This window comes from Bacillus rossius, chromosome 15 (assembly GCF_032445375.1).
Source record: "Bacillus rossius redtenbacheri isolate Brsri chromosome 15, Brsri_v3, whole genome shotgun sequence".
Classification (NCBI taxonomy): Eukaryota; Metazoa; Arthropoda; class Insecta; order Phasmatodea; family Bacillidae; genus Bacillus; species Bacillus rossius.
In genome coordinates, this window is record NC_086342.1 from 16,819,920 (window position 1) to 16,837,704 (window position 17,785).

Here is a 17,785-nt window from a genome sequence, read left to right on the forward strand (position 1 = left end):
AACAGTTCCCGCGTTTTTGTTGATTTAGTCCAGGGTCAAAGTCAATTTTGTTAATTTTTTCCGATACTTGTACTTGGTAAAAAAACAGATAAATACATAACTTTATTATCTGTTTAATATGTCTAAAAATTTTACATTTCAATTGTAGACAGGATCCGTTCCTCTATCGTTTCGTGACAGTAGTAAAACAAATTTCATTATTTTATGTATGTTTTAAATGATGAATAAAATGCTTGTTTACAATCATGTCTGTGAATATTTTTTATGTCACTGTTAATAGTTATGAGTTTGAAGTACTAAAAGTGGTGTGTTTTTGATTGCATGCATGTATTGAATTACAGTAGAGTGCATTACTTTCTTTGAAAATAGTTTAGTTTGGCACATAGATATTTATACTACCAGAATATAATCAGGAAACTGTAATTTTCCGCTCAACATTTTCAGAATGACACATCTGGTTTTTTTGGGGGGGGGAAACCAAAATCCTGCCCAGTTCTACACAAAATTCATCATCAGTATTCTTTTATGTAGCCATCTCAGATGTTATGGGGGAAAGTAAACATTCAACGTTGTGCATTGTTATTTTATTGATCATTTCTAAATGCTTAATCTTTACAGCACTTTACAGGTAATGTTCTGACAGTAAAGATATTCTGTGCATACTTTTCGTCTGTTCAGGTAACAGATACATTGTTTTTTTCTTGTGAGTCAGCTATAATATGCTCATTTATCCTGGTACCATCTACACAAACCACTGTATGTCATTAATTTAGCACAAAGTTACCACAAATAGGTAACAAAACTGTATCCTATTGCATGCATTGGTGAAGAAGGTAGGATTATGTTTAGGTTTGTAGAATTTAAGTATTAGTATACCTCCCCTAAAGGATACTCCATGGTTGAAATTCGCCATGCCTTCGGGTAGAAGCCACAGTACCACCATGCTCCTAATACAGTTATTTACAGAGAGGAAGAAGTGATATTATCTGTTGTTGCACGGGCCCTACATTGGATGTCCCAACCAAAAAAATATTTCTGAAGTTGCTAGGAAATGAGGTGGCTCAGTTTTAAGGCATTGTTCTCGCATTCCGTAAGACTCTGATTCGAATCTTCGTCTGACCTTTTTGGTTTTGGCTTTCCACGATTTCCGGAAATCTCTCCTGGACATGGGACAATTTCCCTTGATATCCCTGATTTGTGTTTTTGACGTTTATAATGACAGCATTGTCTGTGAGTTTTAAATTCCAACTAAAATAAAAAAATAAAAAATTACTGTGGTAGTGTTGATAAACCTTTAAGTCTCTACTGAACTGATGTTAGGGTCGTGAACACTTATCGTAAAAAGTTAGAGAATGAATAAACTTTAGTTTCTGCAATTTGTGTACAATTTGTGCAGGTGTGCTGCATTTTGAATTTAGCACCAGAACTGGTGGACACAAGGTGCAATATTAGTCATTCAATACACTATAGTCATAGGATTCACAGAACATTTTTCCTTACACATTCTTATCATTAGCTCAGGTATAATAAATTGCTCATGCGTCTCAAAGTTCTGGTAAACACAAAAGCATTCAATTTATTTTTCAGCGTGAAATGAAAATAAAATCTGTATCTGATTAAACATAAAAAAAATTTTGAAAATGGAAAATAGTAGTATTTTACAAAAAAAAAAAAAGATTATTCATGGTTGTACTTCTAATAGAAATTTTGCAAAACAAAACAATATTTTAAAAAAGTATTCTGTTTTAACATCTGCTCAACTTATTTTCCTTGTTCACTGCAAATTTGTATTGCCAACTGTTGTGGCTTTCATCAGGATGTGTTTAAATCAATTTCTATTACCAGAAAGTGTTTTTACGTCCATTTTAAGAGGTTGATTTCAGATTTGGTCTCTTTAGCGTAAATATACGCTATACTGGATGTAAGGGGACTATCTTTCTTCTTGTTGCATGGTTATGCTGGACACCAAAGTGAATGGGAAATGCCAGTGAACATGAGTTAGTACATTTTTTAACCATAAGTTACTGATGACTCTGATGATTATTTAGGTGTCAGTCTAGTAAACTGTGTGGTAATCCTGGTTTTCTTTACTGCGATGGTGCCGTTGTTAGTGGTAACCTTTTCCCCTGCTGACAGAGCCAAGTGGTTCGTGGTCCAGCAGTAAAACATTGGACTGGCATTTGGAATGATTTGGGTTATAATCCTGGTTCATTCATCTTAATAATTTAGTTCACTATTTTTTTAAACTCACGCCAGGAATATGCTGGAACTGATCCTTACTGTAGCCTTCACTAATTTTTATTGACATGAAGTGTGCTTGTCCGTTTTTAATGAACTTGTCCACAAGATGTAGGACAAATATAATTAGTCCCATAAGAAGGGGCAGGCATTTTTCGTAAGTAAATCTGAACGCCTACTAGACTGCAACAAGGTACACCCGCATCAGTGGTTTCTTCTTTTTGATTGGCGGCCGTCTGCGAGAGAAGTCGTTGCCTTGTTTGACCGAGCCACTCAGAGCACAATTGCTTCCCCACTGAATTACTGTGATTGGTGTTGTGTAACTATCGACATGCGTCTGAAAGAAATTCCACCCAATCACTAAACACAGACGATGCTACAGAGTTTTAACTTATACTAACTAATCTCGGAATCTTTTCGTGAAATATGCACGGTCCTACCCATAAGTATCTCTCTCTAGCTTATCGTGCTGTGCATCGCTTGCCGAAGCCAGCGCCTTCTCGCGGACTGCAGTTGGCCAGCACTTCGGCAAGGCAGCGGTGATGTCCATTCCTTTTCTCTTAGATGATTGGCCAACCTTCATGTTCACTAGCGCTTTTCATTCTGTTTGAATTTCGTCGAGAACCAGCGTTCACACTGTGTGGTTCTGAAGAGCCCTTTTGTAACGCAGGACACTTCCGTGAGCGCGCTTGTGAAATTCCTCTCCTACAGTTTGCGAGGGAAACCTGAAATTTTTGAAAATGCTGTGTTGTAGCTTTGTGAGCTTAAATGTTTTGTGCCGCAGACACGTGGTGGGCGTGTTTTCAGGATCTGAACTATCACGAGCACACCGCTGATAGTTCTTGAGCCTTGTGTCCTCCGCTGGATGAAATGCCACTGAAGCTCGGTGTGCGGACCTCCAGAAACTTAATGGTACATGAAACTTGGAGAGCGTAGCCTGCTGTCTCCTTTAGCATGAGAGGAAAATAATTTTTTTTGTCGGAGCTGGTTTTTTTTCTGCTGAGACTGTTCTTTTGCAGTCATCTCTGTGCTTATAGGTACTAGCCATATTCTTGGTGGCGTTCTCTCTCCCCCTTAAGGGGTTCTGCATGGGTTACTATTTTGTTTGCACTGGAGCAAAAAAAAAAGTACTGGAAGTGGTTTTCTTTTCTATGCATGAATGCACAAACTTGTGTGTCTACCATTGGTTGGTATCTTGTCGGTGTTGTGATCTTCATCTCGAGGTTTAAATTCATGGTTTGAACGTTCGTGTTAAGGTTCTTTCTTTCCCAGTTTAGCAGTCATCTTGTTTCATCCTTCTCTACCACCAGTACGTGTTCTCGTAATTTATTTGGACATCCCATTAAATAGTGTAGTGTGCCGGAATCATTGAGGGAATTCAACTGTGGGTACCTATAATTGGGTTGCAACTGTGTATGGCTGCATTTGCAATACGTAGGGAGTTGTTAAAAATTGTTCTTGTGTCTGAAAATGCCACTGTATTAGATGCAAATTTTTCACATGCAACAAAACCATAGTTCCCTCTTCCCCCCACAATAAAAATTTATACTATTTTATTGCTTACATATTGTACATTATATAGGATGTGTTTCCAGTTCCCTCTTACAAAGGTTTCCTGCTTAATAAGTTTTATATAGTTCTGCACTTCACCATTAGTAAACATAATGTAATTTAACTTCAAAGAGTTAAGAAGTTTTCCCTGGTTAATATGTTTAAAATTCATGTCCCGTGAGCAACATTTTACCAGAGTTTTACTGTGTTAAAACTTGTGTTCATTTTTAAGAGCTAGGACACACAAGTACTTAACACTCACTTCCCTGTTTGCAATGCTAGCTAACTAAATGTGAAAATTAGTAGGAGTATTGAATTATTCCCAACAATATAATTTGCACTAATAACAGTTTGTCTACTTCTGAAGTACAAAGAATATCTGGCTTTGCTTTGAAGTCTGATTTGGATGATGGAAATTATCCCTAACTTACTAAATTGATTTTTCTAAAGAAGTCTGAGAGCAGCTAGATTATACATACGTATGTCGAAAAGGATATAATTGTGCGTACTCTTAAACAGGACATTACTCATAAAAATATTTTATTTTTATCTTGTGTATACAACAAATTTTTGTGGTCTGTACTGTAAATGTGTGCAAAATGCTTTTCATGGTTTTTTTTGTACTTTTCTCTTGTAGAATCTGATAATCATAAAATTAAAGCAGTATCTGCTTTTTATTCAGTCACACTGCCCAATGACAATAATTATAACATACCTATTATTTAACTTGGATTATTCATTGTGTAACTGAATAACCCCTCAGCAAACAAAGCTGCATTTTACTCATTTAAAAACTAGTCAAACATTTACGTAATACACATGGTTAAAATTAATTTACTAGGGAGTTAGGTGCTCTTGAAGAAGGTAGAAACATGTAAGTTATGTAATTAATATTATTATAAAATATATGCATGTATCTAGGATAAAACTCTGCGATTGTAGGTGATGTCTAATGGAACAAAGAACAGTTATGAAAATCTTCACATATTTTTTTTGTTATGAGAGCCGTTAATAAGTATTTTTAACCATGTATTGTAAATATTAAAATTACTATTTGCTTGATGAAAAAGCAGCAGTAGTTTCTCATATGTCATTCATTTACAAGTATTATATCATTCTTCCGTATCTTATTAATTATAACTTTGAAAGTGACTCTAAGTTAAATGTTAGTTTGCAGTTTTTAACATGCATGATTTGGGTTGAAGACTGGAGCGGGTGGACGTAAGTAATTTTGCTGGAGACATAACATGCTTTAACCTTTCATTTTAAGTGAGTGTTGTGATGTATCTTGTTGTGGCTGTAAAGGACTGTGAAATGTTTTTAATCCGGTGCTTTTGGGAGCACGGCCGTACCGGATCAGTCAAGTTGACGGATTATCAAAAGTCAATATAGTTTTAACGGGAATACCACGTTCCGTATAAGTATAAAACGTTACCTGCTAGTAAACAGGGAAATTAAAACGGTCAGTAATGGATAATGACGAGATTTTATGGTGAATTGTGATAAAACCGAATTAACACCGAAAAGCATGATAAATCATATAACACCGAAATTCAAGTTAATACACTACAAGGCATCGAAATGCAATTAAAATTGTGAAGATAATCAGTATTTTCAATCAAAACTTCACTCCAATTATGTAATCTTTTAAATATTAAATTCAATTAAAGTAATTTATTTAGCATTAAGTTTTTACCACATTTTATGCAAAAAAAAAATATTGGTAAAAGTTTACTTCTTTTTAATCTTGCAATTGTTTTTAGCAATTCGTTTTTACATTACGATGTTAGTACATACATTTTTCAAACACACAACATCTGAACACGAGCGGCTTGATTGATACCTGATTACGCAACGTACTGAACCAAAGAATGCTGGATTAAAGACCTTTCACTATATGTGTCATCGGTGAAAGTAGCTCATTTGTACCTACCTGTTTTCTGTTTGTTGTAAATGCATTTTCTGCTGTGGCTGACAAGACAAAGGTCAAACAAAGTCCACCTCTCTCTTTCTCTGCTATATCCTTGACTGCTTTCTTGCAACCAATTTTTGTTGTGTGTCTTCTTTTAGTTTACATTTTGTGTTTCAAACTCTTTCAAGTTAACCACTTTTTTTTTAGAGCTAGAAAATTTTACCATACTTTGTATCGTAACTGTGGATAACACTATGTTGTAAACAGGAAATATTTTTTGGTAGCATTTCATTTACTTTGATTATCAATGAAAGTTTTGTTTTTCTCCCCTTTGGTACTCTGCAATTCATAAAAATTATAACACCATGAAGGAGTGTAAATTAAACTAGAATTTTTCCCCAGAAACTGATAGTAAGCAGGGTTGATGAAATTATTTACTTCACTGTCTTTACCTTAATGCTAATCTGATGGTACAACAACTTTTCTAATTACTTAGCATTTATAAGTACTGGAGACAATCAGTCCACATTATTGTATAGCACAGATCTACAAAGATGTTCAAAGAACTGGTAATTTTTCATGCAGCAGCAATCTAAAATCGACACACAGCCTTTGCACTTGGAGAGAAAATTTAGTTTGTCTCTAGATATTTGAAAGAAAAAAAAAAGTACATACCATGTAGTTTTGAAAGTTTATGACCATGTTAACCATCAAAAACTTAAGGGCAGTGGTGGCATCCATGTTTTACGTGGTGGGCTGAATCCTCATTCGCTCGTCCTTGCAGTTGTGACAAATCAACACAATAATTTCAAGCTCTGATAGTTTATAAAAAAATTAATATAGCTGCAGTTTTATTAAAATTTATGTAAAATAAATTGAATGAGGACAGCTTACACCTGGAATGAGGATTGCTAACATCTTGAATGAGGATAGCTAAAACCTGGATAAACGGTACCTAACACCTGGAATAAGGATAGCTAACACTTGGAATGAAGATGGTTTACTCTTGGAACGAAGATAGCGAACAATGAATGAAGGTAGCAAACACTTAGAATGAAGGTAGCTAACTAACACTGAATGAGGGTAGTTTACACCTGGAATGAAGGTAGCTAACACTTGGAATGAGGGTAGTTTACACCTGGAATGAGGATACCTTATGCTTGGAATGAGGCTAGCTAATGTTTGGAATGTGGGTAGCTAATACTAGGAACAAGAATAGTTACACCTGGAGTGTGGATAACGAATGGTGGGAATGAGGAGACCTAACACTTGAAACAAGGATAGTTTATACCTGGAATGAGGATAGCAACATTTGGAATGAGAATAGCTAACACTTGGAATGAGGATAGCTAACACCTGGAACAAAGATAGCTTACACTTAGAAAAAAGATAGTTTACTCTTGGAACGAAGATATTTAACACGTGTAATGAAGATAGCTAATACTTGGAATGAGGATGACCAACAACTGGTTAAAAAAGAGAATGCCACAAGATTTCTGGTGTAATGACAGTGGGTAGAGATGGTTGCAGCTCGGACGTGTGAAAAAATGTGAAAGTTATTCCATCCATAGCATGTAAAAGGTTGTTATTTATTCAAGAATGTGATGAAAATCTTACCAGTAAGAAGGTGTAAGAAGTTTTGCATATTGTAATGAACTGAACATGGAGATTTTTGAAAGCTTCACATAAAGGGATCTGCAATGAAATACTGATGTAGGTCAATGTAAGTGTGATACTAATATTGAAAGAAAGAGAGAGAGGGAGAGAACAAAAAAAATTTAGAGGATTGGAAAAAAGATATGATTATTTCAATAATGTAAAAAAAAAAGCTGAAAGAGAGATGATGATAAAAATGATGTAGTGGAACAACAACCCTTATCTACTTCTGTGCCTAATACAAAAATTTACTAATTTGAGAAAGAGCATGAGAGTAGAAAGAGAAATAGGAGTATAGCAGTGTAGCATTGTATCAGGAAGATCAGTGTACCTAATTTTTCACGATCATCTTTGTGAATAAGGAGAATTTGGTTATAAAATATGTGATTAAAAGGAATTTGACTGTATGCAGAAGCAGTATGTGGAAAGCATTTAGGCATAAAGAAGTCGGAAAGGAGCTGGTAGAATATTGATGACAGTCTGAAGGAAGAGAGCAGATAAGTTCGAGCTTACAAGATTTAAAAAAAAGTAATTACTGAAGCCTGATGCTGTCTGTACTGTTTAAGTGCACATTGTTTAGGTAAATGAGAGCTATACCATTAATTAGGAATGTAGTTATTTTGTATGAATACCAGTAGCAGCACAATTTTAATTACTTGTTTCTTGCATGGTAAAATAATTATTGTAAAATAATGAAAAAAAATAGTGGTGTTCTGATTTTTATGAACTGTGGTTAGTGTTAAGTTTGTTTTGAAGTTGTTAAATTTTTTACATTTACAAGCAGTTAAGGAAGTATAAATACGAAGAGAAATTCTTTGATTTGCTGGTTGCCAGAGAAAGAGAGGGTATGTTGACTGTTTGACGGGTTGTTTTGTTGCCTTGGCAGGTGGAGTCCGACACGGACGTGCCTGATTGGCTCGTGTCGGATCAGGAGGAGGAGCTAATCCGCCTGCTAAGTGTTGAAAATCTTCACCAGACTGAACAGAAGCCCACTTCTGATATCATTCAGTTGCTTGTCGCTTGAGATCTGACGTTTCAGATGTTGCATTGTTTTATAGCCATAGAATTTCATGAAATCATTTTTAATGCACATTCTCTGTTTGGTATGGTGGTGGTGGTGTGCACTATTTTAAAAAAATTTTGTGAAAATTCAGTTTAGTTGCTTATCTGCTCTTCATATAATTTACCTTAAGTCATTGGACGTGTATTATGGTGTGAACAAAATTGTTATGAGAGCTGTCTTTAGTCTGCAAGTAAAGGCATCGTTCTTCAAAAATTGGTACTATTTTTGTTAAATTATTTAATTTACAATTTTAGTAGAAATTTTCCGTGCGCTCGGCTCAGGGTTACCAGACTTCCTCCTTTTCGTGAACTTAACTCATTTTTGAAGCCTAGCAAATGGGTTTAGCCAGTGTCTTAAAACAAACTGTATCCTGTTATCTCCAAATAAGATACTTAAAGACCAAAATATCCTTACAACTAGAGCCTGTGTACACAGCTCTTAGTTTCTAATGTTTCTAATTAATAAGGTGTACATATTTGGTTTGTGGTAGATTGAATAACTTTGAAAACTAAGCTCATAGTCTCTCTGGGGCCTTTTTATTTGTTTACATATGCCAATGTTCTGAAACTTTGGAATTTAAAGAAACATAAATGTTGACTTTTTAAAAAAATCCATTTTTGATATAATGAACAGAAAAAAAATAATGAATACATGGGTCATTTGAAGATTGCAACATTAGTAGTCCATTAAAGTATATATTTTTTTCTTTATTAATTACTTGTCACTCTGATGTGACGTGAATTTAATAAATATACCTATGCTGTTAAAGGGGGGAAAAAATAGTTTTTTTAAAATTGTTTGGATAAACAAAATTTGTTATGTATGCACTTGTATAATGTTGAGTGACATTAGGTATATTGAAACACCACTCAGAGAAAAACTGTGATGGTTTGATTTAATTGCCTTAAAGTTATTATGTTTTTGGTTCTGGGTACATTTATCTGCTAAATCCCTCTTTCAATGCATCATTCATCTGGTAATCCTAGTTTTACAAATTTCTAGAAAGAGTGATAATTTTATAGTTTGTGTCGCTTTCGTCTTAATAGTTGCAGGCATCTCTGTGTGTATTCAGCATATTATTCAAAGGCAGAAATAATTATGTAAACATTGTTTTTGTAATACAGTGGCTGTAAAACCTTTTTATATTTTTATAGTTGCTAAAAAAATTCTGATAGCTAAACAGTTATAATTTTCGGGTGATGATTTTATTTGTATTTGACATTTTTCATCACAATAAATTTAAATATCATGTATGATATTTTGACACATTCAGCTTGACTTTCTCATTTAATTTTTTACCCGTAACTCAAATAAAAATTTCTTCATGCTAGAGGTATGTATTAAGAATAGTCAGTTTTTGGCATGAAATTTGTTTTCTAATGTGTGAAAATGTGGCTTACACTAACCGTTATGCCTTTTTATTCTGAGCTTTATTTATTGATTTGGTAATATTCAGCTGTTTACCTGAATAGGTTTAATTTTTTTTTAAACCCTTAGTGGTACATTGTCAGTTGTATGTAAAGATCCTTATTAGCCTACATTTTAATTAAAACAAAGTTGCTTGATCATTTTTTGCGGTGAGTGAAACTTTCGTCATTACTTTGGCTCTTTTTGATTCTGCAAAAGAGATTTTAGAAACAGTTTTGGACAAAATTTGGAGGAATTGATCAAAGTGTGGCAGTAAATATTGCATGTCCGTAGTTTCAGTTTAGAATTGATTAACAAGTTTGTGGTTTTGTTTTGGAAGAATTAGCAGAGATCTTGCACGTTCTTGAATTGATACCTGTGTGAAGGGAGTCTCATTTTGTCTTTCACCGCCTGATTTCAATCAGTTATTTGTAAGTGAAAATTCAGTGAGCAACATTTTGACAGCACAAACCACTTTGCGTGCTAAAACATTTTTAAATAGCACCTTTTTTCCTTGAAATTAATGTAACTGCTATATCTGCTACATAATTTTTTTTCATGCTTTAGTACTTGGTCTTACTTTACACTTTTGTCTTTGCAGAGCATGGGGAAATCTGTTGAAAGATAAACTTAGTGCATTTTTTTTCATGTGCATAAATATTCTGACAATAATTTTCTCAGATTTGTTGTGTTTGGGGTGGGTGGGTAGGTAGGCATGTGTGGATGCGTGTGTTCAAAATTTTTGAACTATACTTTACTCTAATGAGTTTTTGTGTAGCAACACAAATGGCATTATTGTGAAAAATTAGATTACTAATATACCTAGAATCAAGATTTTATGGTGTAATAAATATGCAGATTTCAAAATTAAAAAAAGTATATTTCATCTTTATTGTCATTGAAGATTAAACATATGTAATAATAAGTACATTTCAAGCACTTTAATGTTGAAAAACTGCTAAAAAAATTTGTATTAAGCTGCTTAAAATGTATACATAAAAAAAAATATATATATTGATAGTGTAAGTAAAAAAAAATTCAATAAAAACATTCAATATTCTTCTGTAATGTTTCTTTGTTTATGATATATATATAATTTTACTTTTTGTCGTGGTCTTATTTTAATACTATTAATAGAGTAAAAAATTCAATGTTAAATACCTAAAACCAGATGTTTCTCTGTAGGTACCATCTATAGACTGCTTTAAATTTACTTTACTTTAAAAAAATTATATATTGGAATTAAATATTTTTTTTTACTTAGTACATAATATCCTAAATTAAAATTTATGAAATCATTTCCTTATTTTAACAGAAAAAATTTAGGTAATTTAGGTGAATTTTGCTGCATTTTGTGTTTTGCTTTGTATTTCGGTGTTAAGCCGTTTATTGACTTCTATTTCGGTGTTTGGCGGTGTATTGACTTCAGTTTCACTGTTATTTCAGTTTTATCGCTATTCACCATATAGTCTTGCCTCTACTAATATCTCATTTTTTAATAATACATGTTTTTTTTTACATCTTGTAGAGGCCTTATAAAAGCATAAAATCCACCTTAAACTAAACAGATGCAACCAGAATTCTATTCATGAATTTTAAATGTTTCTAAATAATAATGACATTTCTCAAATTTGCTGTCAATATAAATATATTAAAAAAGACTAAAACATTAGACCTGTTAACTATAAGTTACTGATGACTGATGATTATTATAGGTATCAATCTAGTAAACATCATTTCCACTTCGATTAAAAGTTTAGACACGCCTTTTAGTTTTATATAACCATGATGTTCTGTTTAATTAGCGTAGTTTTCCAGTAGTGAAAAATTTTTGCTAAATTTATCTATTCATTTTTACGTGAAAATTTTCTGAAGATATCCATTATTTTTGGAGAAGACCTGTCTCTCTCTCTCTCTTTTTTTGTGAACTTCTTGATGAGGAGGCTACAGTTTTCGAGTGTCACGAAAATTTCAATGAGAGGAATAGTTAGATATGTGGTGGGGGAACCGATAGAGAACGAGACGGCAGGGGAGAGGTAGAAATAACGCTGCACACTTGCAAAATTCAGTACTCGCATACTTGCATATATATATATATGTTCTTTTTTTCTGCAACTTCAGCCAAAGAGAATTATCATGCAGTCTTCTCGTCGTGCATAGGTCAAAAACGAGATTTGTGGGTATCCATATCATCATATGATGAAGAAATGAAGATGAAGGTGTAATGCAAGTCCTTTGAGCGCTTTCAAAAACCTCTACGGGATGTTTCAGGCCTAAAATTTGATCTGAAAACACACATTTTTAGCCATGTCACTCTTCAATTTGTAAAAATTACAGTTTAAAAAAAAATTCTACGGGAAAAGAACTGCTCATCTGCCCTCAGCGTATCCTTGAATGCTTTTCGTAAATAGACACCACTCACTCTGATTTCTTGAGAAGTTTTCCACATCGGGTGTTTTTTTTTTTCTTGAAGCTCTGCACGCAGTATGTTGGCCCAGCTAGGCAGGGGGCCTTAACACCTAGTACACGGTTTTTTTTTTTTTTTTTATATATACCAAAAACCCAGCTTCCCTGCTTCTGAGTAGCGTGTTGAGCTGCATGCGATGGTAGAGAGAGCCTGCTTGCGTCGCAACTTGCCTTGTCTGTCTGCAACCGTGCGCCGCACCGGAACGCGGGCGGTCTCGTGACGTGACGTGGCTCTGTCCCTCTTGTCGTCGCAGGTGATGGTGACCAACGTGACGTCACTGCTGAAGACGGTGAAGGCGGTGGAGGACGAACACACGAGGGGCACCCGTGCCCTGGAGGCAACCATCGAGGCCATTGCCCAGGAGATCAGGGTAAGTGTGGTCCGGCGTCCGTCCACGGTATTTTCCCTCCCCCTATTTCCGTGCTTTTTCTGTTCATGTTATTTCAGCTTTGCTTTCATCAAAACGTGAACCCAAAAATATTAAAATTCAATTTACTTCGGTGTTCAGATACATTTTTTTTTGGGTGAAAAATAAATGTTTCTCAATACTCATCGGTAGGGACCGGAAAAATTCGCGGGTTCAATGACCTCCAGGATGAACTCCATGGTTACACGTACTCCTCTCGGTCAAATGTCACCCACCCATTGGCTGCTGTCTTGTGAGACGCCGCAACGTAGCAGTCTGTGATTCGATAAAGCGTTGGTTGGGTGTTTCTCACTGGCCCAGAGTCATCCAGGTGAGTTGTGAGCCAATAGCAGAGGCAGCACTGAGGTATAACTATTTGTATTTTAGCCTGTCGCGAGATGAATTCGCGAATTTTTCCGGTCTCTACTCATCAGTCAAATTATGGTCATTTTCATGTTATGAAGTACATATTTACGAATGTAGCTGTTAGTAATGCAAGGGGCCACAGTGGATTGGTCATATCACCTGCCCTTCCACCAGGGCGATTCGAGGGTCGAACCTGGATTTTTTCACAAGTAGGAAATGTGGTGGTAGATTGCCTTTATTCAGTGGCCGGGTGTCCACATTCTGGAAAGTCAGGGAAAAAACCAGGGAGTTGAAACTGGTTAGTGGAAGTAAGGGAATGTACTTTAGAACCTGGAAAAAGTCATGTAAATTCTTCAGTGGTAGTAATTCGAGGGGGAAATGTCATGCTGCCATCACCCAGACTTTGAAGACTTTTTTTTCTTCTTTCCAAATGGTGTTTCAGTGTATAGCCACATATTGTAAAAGGGCATATGAAAGGTTATGTTTGAACTAGTACAGCTTTAGGAATGGTGGAAGCTGGATTATATTTATTCCCGTCAGGAAAATTGCAAAATAGGTCAATTATTTAAAAAAAAAAAATCACCAGGAAAATTTGTACTTTTGGTCTTGGAAAGTCATGATGGAGAAGACAAGGAAATTTTTTATAGATATTTGAGTGAACATCCTGAGTGGTTTTTTTCGGGGTGCTCCACTTGTTTCTCCAAACGATGCCTCCACCAAAGTGTGGCGTGGGGGACATAGTCGGTGCCTCCACCCCAATGTGTAACGGTAGACATATCCGGCGACTCCACCAAAGGTTGCGGTATGTCCTACCCGGCAATCTCCACCAAATGTTACAGGGAGGGGGGGGGGGGACGATGACTCATGAAACGACTCGCTTGGGGCAGTTAACCTTACTTTGCTATCAAAACTGTTCACAACCCGGGATCTTAGATAATAGGTTCCGCCTCCTGTACAGGAGGAGGTCTGGGAGAGATGACCTCGGGTGTCGATGAGGTGTCGAGACGTCCCTGCCCGCAGGCCCTGAACTCGCCCGAGCAGCAGAAGAGCAGCGCCACTCCCGAGGACCTGGTGCGGTCCACCAAGGCCATCACGGTGGCGACGGGCAAGGCCGTGGCGGCCGGCAACAGCTGCAAGCAGGACGACGTCATCGTGGCGGCCAACATGGGCCGCAAGGCCATCTCCGACATGCTCACCGTCTGCAAGGTACCGGTGTTCAGCCCCTCTCGAAAGATCTACATTTTTATATGTTTAACACAAGTGTAAAATAGTAACCTGGAACTGGATGTTATTTCTTTCTTTGTGAAGATGTATATTTGGAAAGTAAGGCTATGAAACTAACGTTAAATGCATTAACCATCCGCGGAAAAAACAGAAAATCAACTATAGTGGGTGATCGTGATGCCACGAGTCAGGTATATATATTAAGTTTGAATATTCTCCTGACTTATTACAAATGGCAGGTAACATGTAATGTATGTTCGATGCAAAAATTAAAAAATATATATACAGTAGAACCTCACATATCCGACCATGACGGGACCGGGCCATGGTCGGAACGGCCAAAAGGTCGGATATCCGTAGGAGCAAAAAAAAAAACGCCTTTCCCAGCTATATGTACAGTAATACAGCTTTATTTGTAAAAATGTTGCTGTATAAATTTCAAACATTTACTTTTGTTAAATTATAAATGAGAAGATGAATACAATGTAAGCATACCTTATTTAAAGAATTCAGTAATGTATTTTTGTTTCAGTTTTGCCAAATCTTGATTTTGCGGAAGTGTCCCTCCACTTTTTCTACCCACAATACATTACGTTACGTTTAAAAAAACACAGAACAGTACAAGATTATAGTAGGAGCACATTCTGCACCAACAATCACGGCTGAACTGACGGTTTGCGACACGAAGACATGTAGATGCGTCACTTTTTCAAGTCTGAACAGGCTCGCCAACCACGGAGACTAGGTCGGATATCCGGAGGAGTCGGTTGTGGGAAGGTCGGATATGAGGGGTTCTACTGTATATATATATATATCAATGTTTATATTTAGAAAAAAAAATAATGATTTGAAAATGTAACATATGAACATGGAGGGTAAAGCATAATGTTCAATATTCAAGATTAAAAAAAAACCATATAGGTAATGTAATTAATAATTTGAGAACACTATTGCTAATCCATTATTAAGCAAATTATAACAGTTTAATTGTAAGCAAAAATAAAAATACCAGTCTGCAGTATTTGCAAAAAAATCCTCAAATCAGTCTTCATGTTGATTTTAGATATAGCATCATTGTATTCTGCTTATGTTGCCTAAAATTAAGGGAAAATGTTATTTTTAATTGTATTGTTAAAAGTTTCAGAAATTTTTGTTTGTCATTGAACTTGCAGATCAATTTTTTATGTGGAGTTTACTTTAAACAGTGACTAAAACTAATTTAAATATTGTTTTGCTACTGTTAATTTGTTTCCAAATAATTCAAAATTGAAATGATGGGTTAAATGATTCTTAAGAGAGAGGCGAAATAAAGTTTTGTGCATTAACATTTGTACTTAACGTACATCTATACATCTATCTTGTAAAACGTTGAGCTATTTCAGGAACATCAGTATGTTATAAGATATATGTAACTAATTTACCTGGCTGAGGCCAAAGTACTGACTGTATAAATTCATTCATTAGCAGGAACAGATTTATTTAACTGATGCAGATGTCTAGATATGGAATTACAGAGTTTTATTTATTTATCACGGAAACAGAGAAACCTGATGACCTGTCTCAAATATGGCGTGTATCAGCATTTTGTATGATAAATGTCGCTCATGTAGCTAATGTAATAAGGTAAACCTTTTGTGATTTACTTACAATGATTATAAATCCTTAAAACTTATTTTATATTTTTTGATGTAAAGAGGTTTGCAAACCTGTGTGATTTTAAAATTAATTTCTGGCTAGATTAGCTCATTACTGTATAAGAGTGAACGTTGATCATTTTGTGGAGTCCAATATTGGGCATACACTTTATTGCATGTTTTATTTATTTTATGCTTAAATGTGATTACTGATCAGTGTGCCTGGCAGTTGGCAACATTGATCTAATAAAGCTGCTATAGTCTGTCTCATGCTTAGATTGCAGTACAGAGTAAAAGGTGACCATTGCCATTGGCTTTGTTAAGATGAGAAATCCAATTTTGTATACCAACTTTAATCACAATAATTTTAATATTTTTAAAAAAAATTTTAAGACTAAAAATTAGTGACTATTGACAGTATCTTCACAGGTGATACTATTTTTTGCAGTCGGTCACTATTTATAACATGGCATTCCATAAAATGTTGTGCTTTTCACAAAAAAAAAAATTAATATAAAATGATATGAAACATTTATAACAAAACAGTTGAAATCATGAATAAATATTACATTACAAATTTTTCTTTACAAAATACAATGTTTCAAGTACATTTGAAAAACTTTTCTATATTACAAAGATGTGTCTAAAACGTTTCTGCTCCATGGAGTACATCTGGCAACATAGCACACCGAAACAAGGACAGCGCTAATGGCAGAAACTGTGCATCGGAACGAGATAGTGAATGCGCGCTGCGGAACAAGGCAGGCAGCGTGTCGAGCCAGCGCCGGCCGACGGATGCTGGAGCGAGCGTGCGTGCCTGTTGTCCCCAGGGCACGGCGAACAACGCGGAGAGCGAGGAGCTGCGGTCGCGAGCGCTCCGCGCGGGCCACGACGTGGCGGTGCAGTACCGCGAGCTGCTGCAGACGATCCTGCACGTGCTAAGCCGGCCCGGCGGCGCGGGCGACGCCAAGCAGTCCCTCGCGCCCATCTCGCGCCGCATCGCCCAGTGCGTCACGGAGCTCGTGTCCTCCGCGGAGCTCCTCAAAGGTGGGGGGAGACTGCCTCCATAGCTTATACCCCCCACCTCCTTCTCCATGCAAGAAGCTCATAAAAAATACTGTTGTAGGGCCCCCACCCCTTCCTTCATCCCTAATTACAAAGATATCACTCCCTGTTTTGTCCAGAGACGTACGAGACGGTAAAATCCATATAAAACGAAACAATTAATACGATTCACACGCGAACAATTCGATTGGCAGCAAGCGTGCACGATAGCACAACTTACCGCCATGATGGTTCAACAACAACTGTTGCTTCGTTGCCGGAAGCTGCAGGGCTACCCACCTTGGCAGGCAGCCAACTTGAAAAACTTGGCGCTGCTAGCAAGCAGCGCGGGAAGTTCAAAATTCAAATGTTTCCAAACACTATACACTAAATTACACACAATATTTACAAGTCCAAACACTCCCCACCCGTAAACAAAAGAGTTCTTTGTGCGGGAAGATGCCAGGCCCTTTATTTGTCACTATTTTCACCTAGAGACAGGGATGATCATTTCAACCAAAAAGTAGACCTGTGGGAAACTAACACAGGCTTTATAAATGTACTTTTATTAATCTTGAATTAAATGTAAAACTACCATGATTTATACTTGTCTGCAGGAACGTTAGGTGTTTGCTACCACTTCTGCAGCCCTAAATCGTGTCTAACTCAGCTAACATATTGTCTAGTGTGTGCTCTCTTTTAACTTGAGGGTTACATCCATTATCCGTTATATGATACATAAACTTGCAGCTGTTTTGGTGTGCTGCTACTGTTAAAAAGTTTTTATTATTTATTATTTTGTAATCTATATAATCTC

General features: G+C 36.1%; 1 protein-coding gene across 4 annotated transcripts in view; it reads left to right on the forward strand.

Annotated features, from left to right (window-relative positions):
• LOC134539323 (talin-1) overlaps positions 1–17,785 on the forward strand; it is a 202,146-nt gene that overhangs the window by 160,429 nt on the left and 23,932 nt on the right. For all 4 annotated transcript variants that reach the window (XM_063381246.1, XM_063381247.1, XM_063381244.1 and 1 more), the window contains 3 exons: positions 12,548–12,664; positions 14,087–14,272; positions 16,755–16,971. In XM_063381246.1, coding sequence (XP_063237316.1) covers positions 12,548–12,664; positions 14,087–14,272; positions 16,755–16,971 — 520 coding nt within the window. The remainder of the gene's footprint in view (positions 1–12,547; positions 12,665–14,086; positions 14,273–16,754; positions 16,972–17,785) is intronic.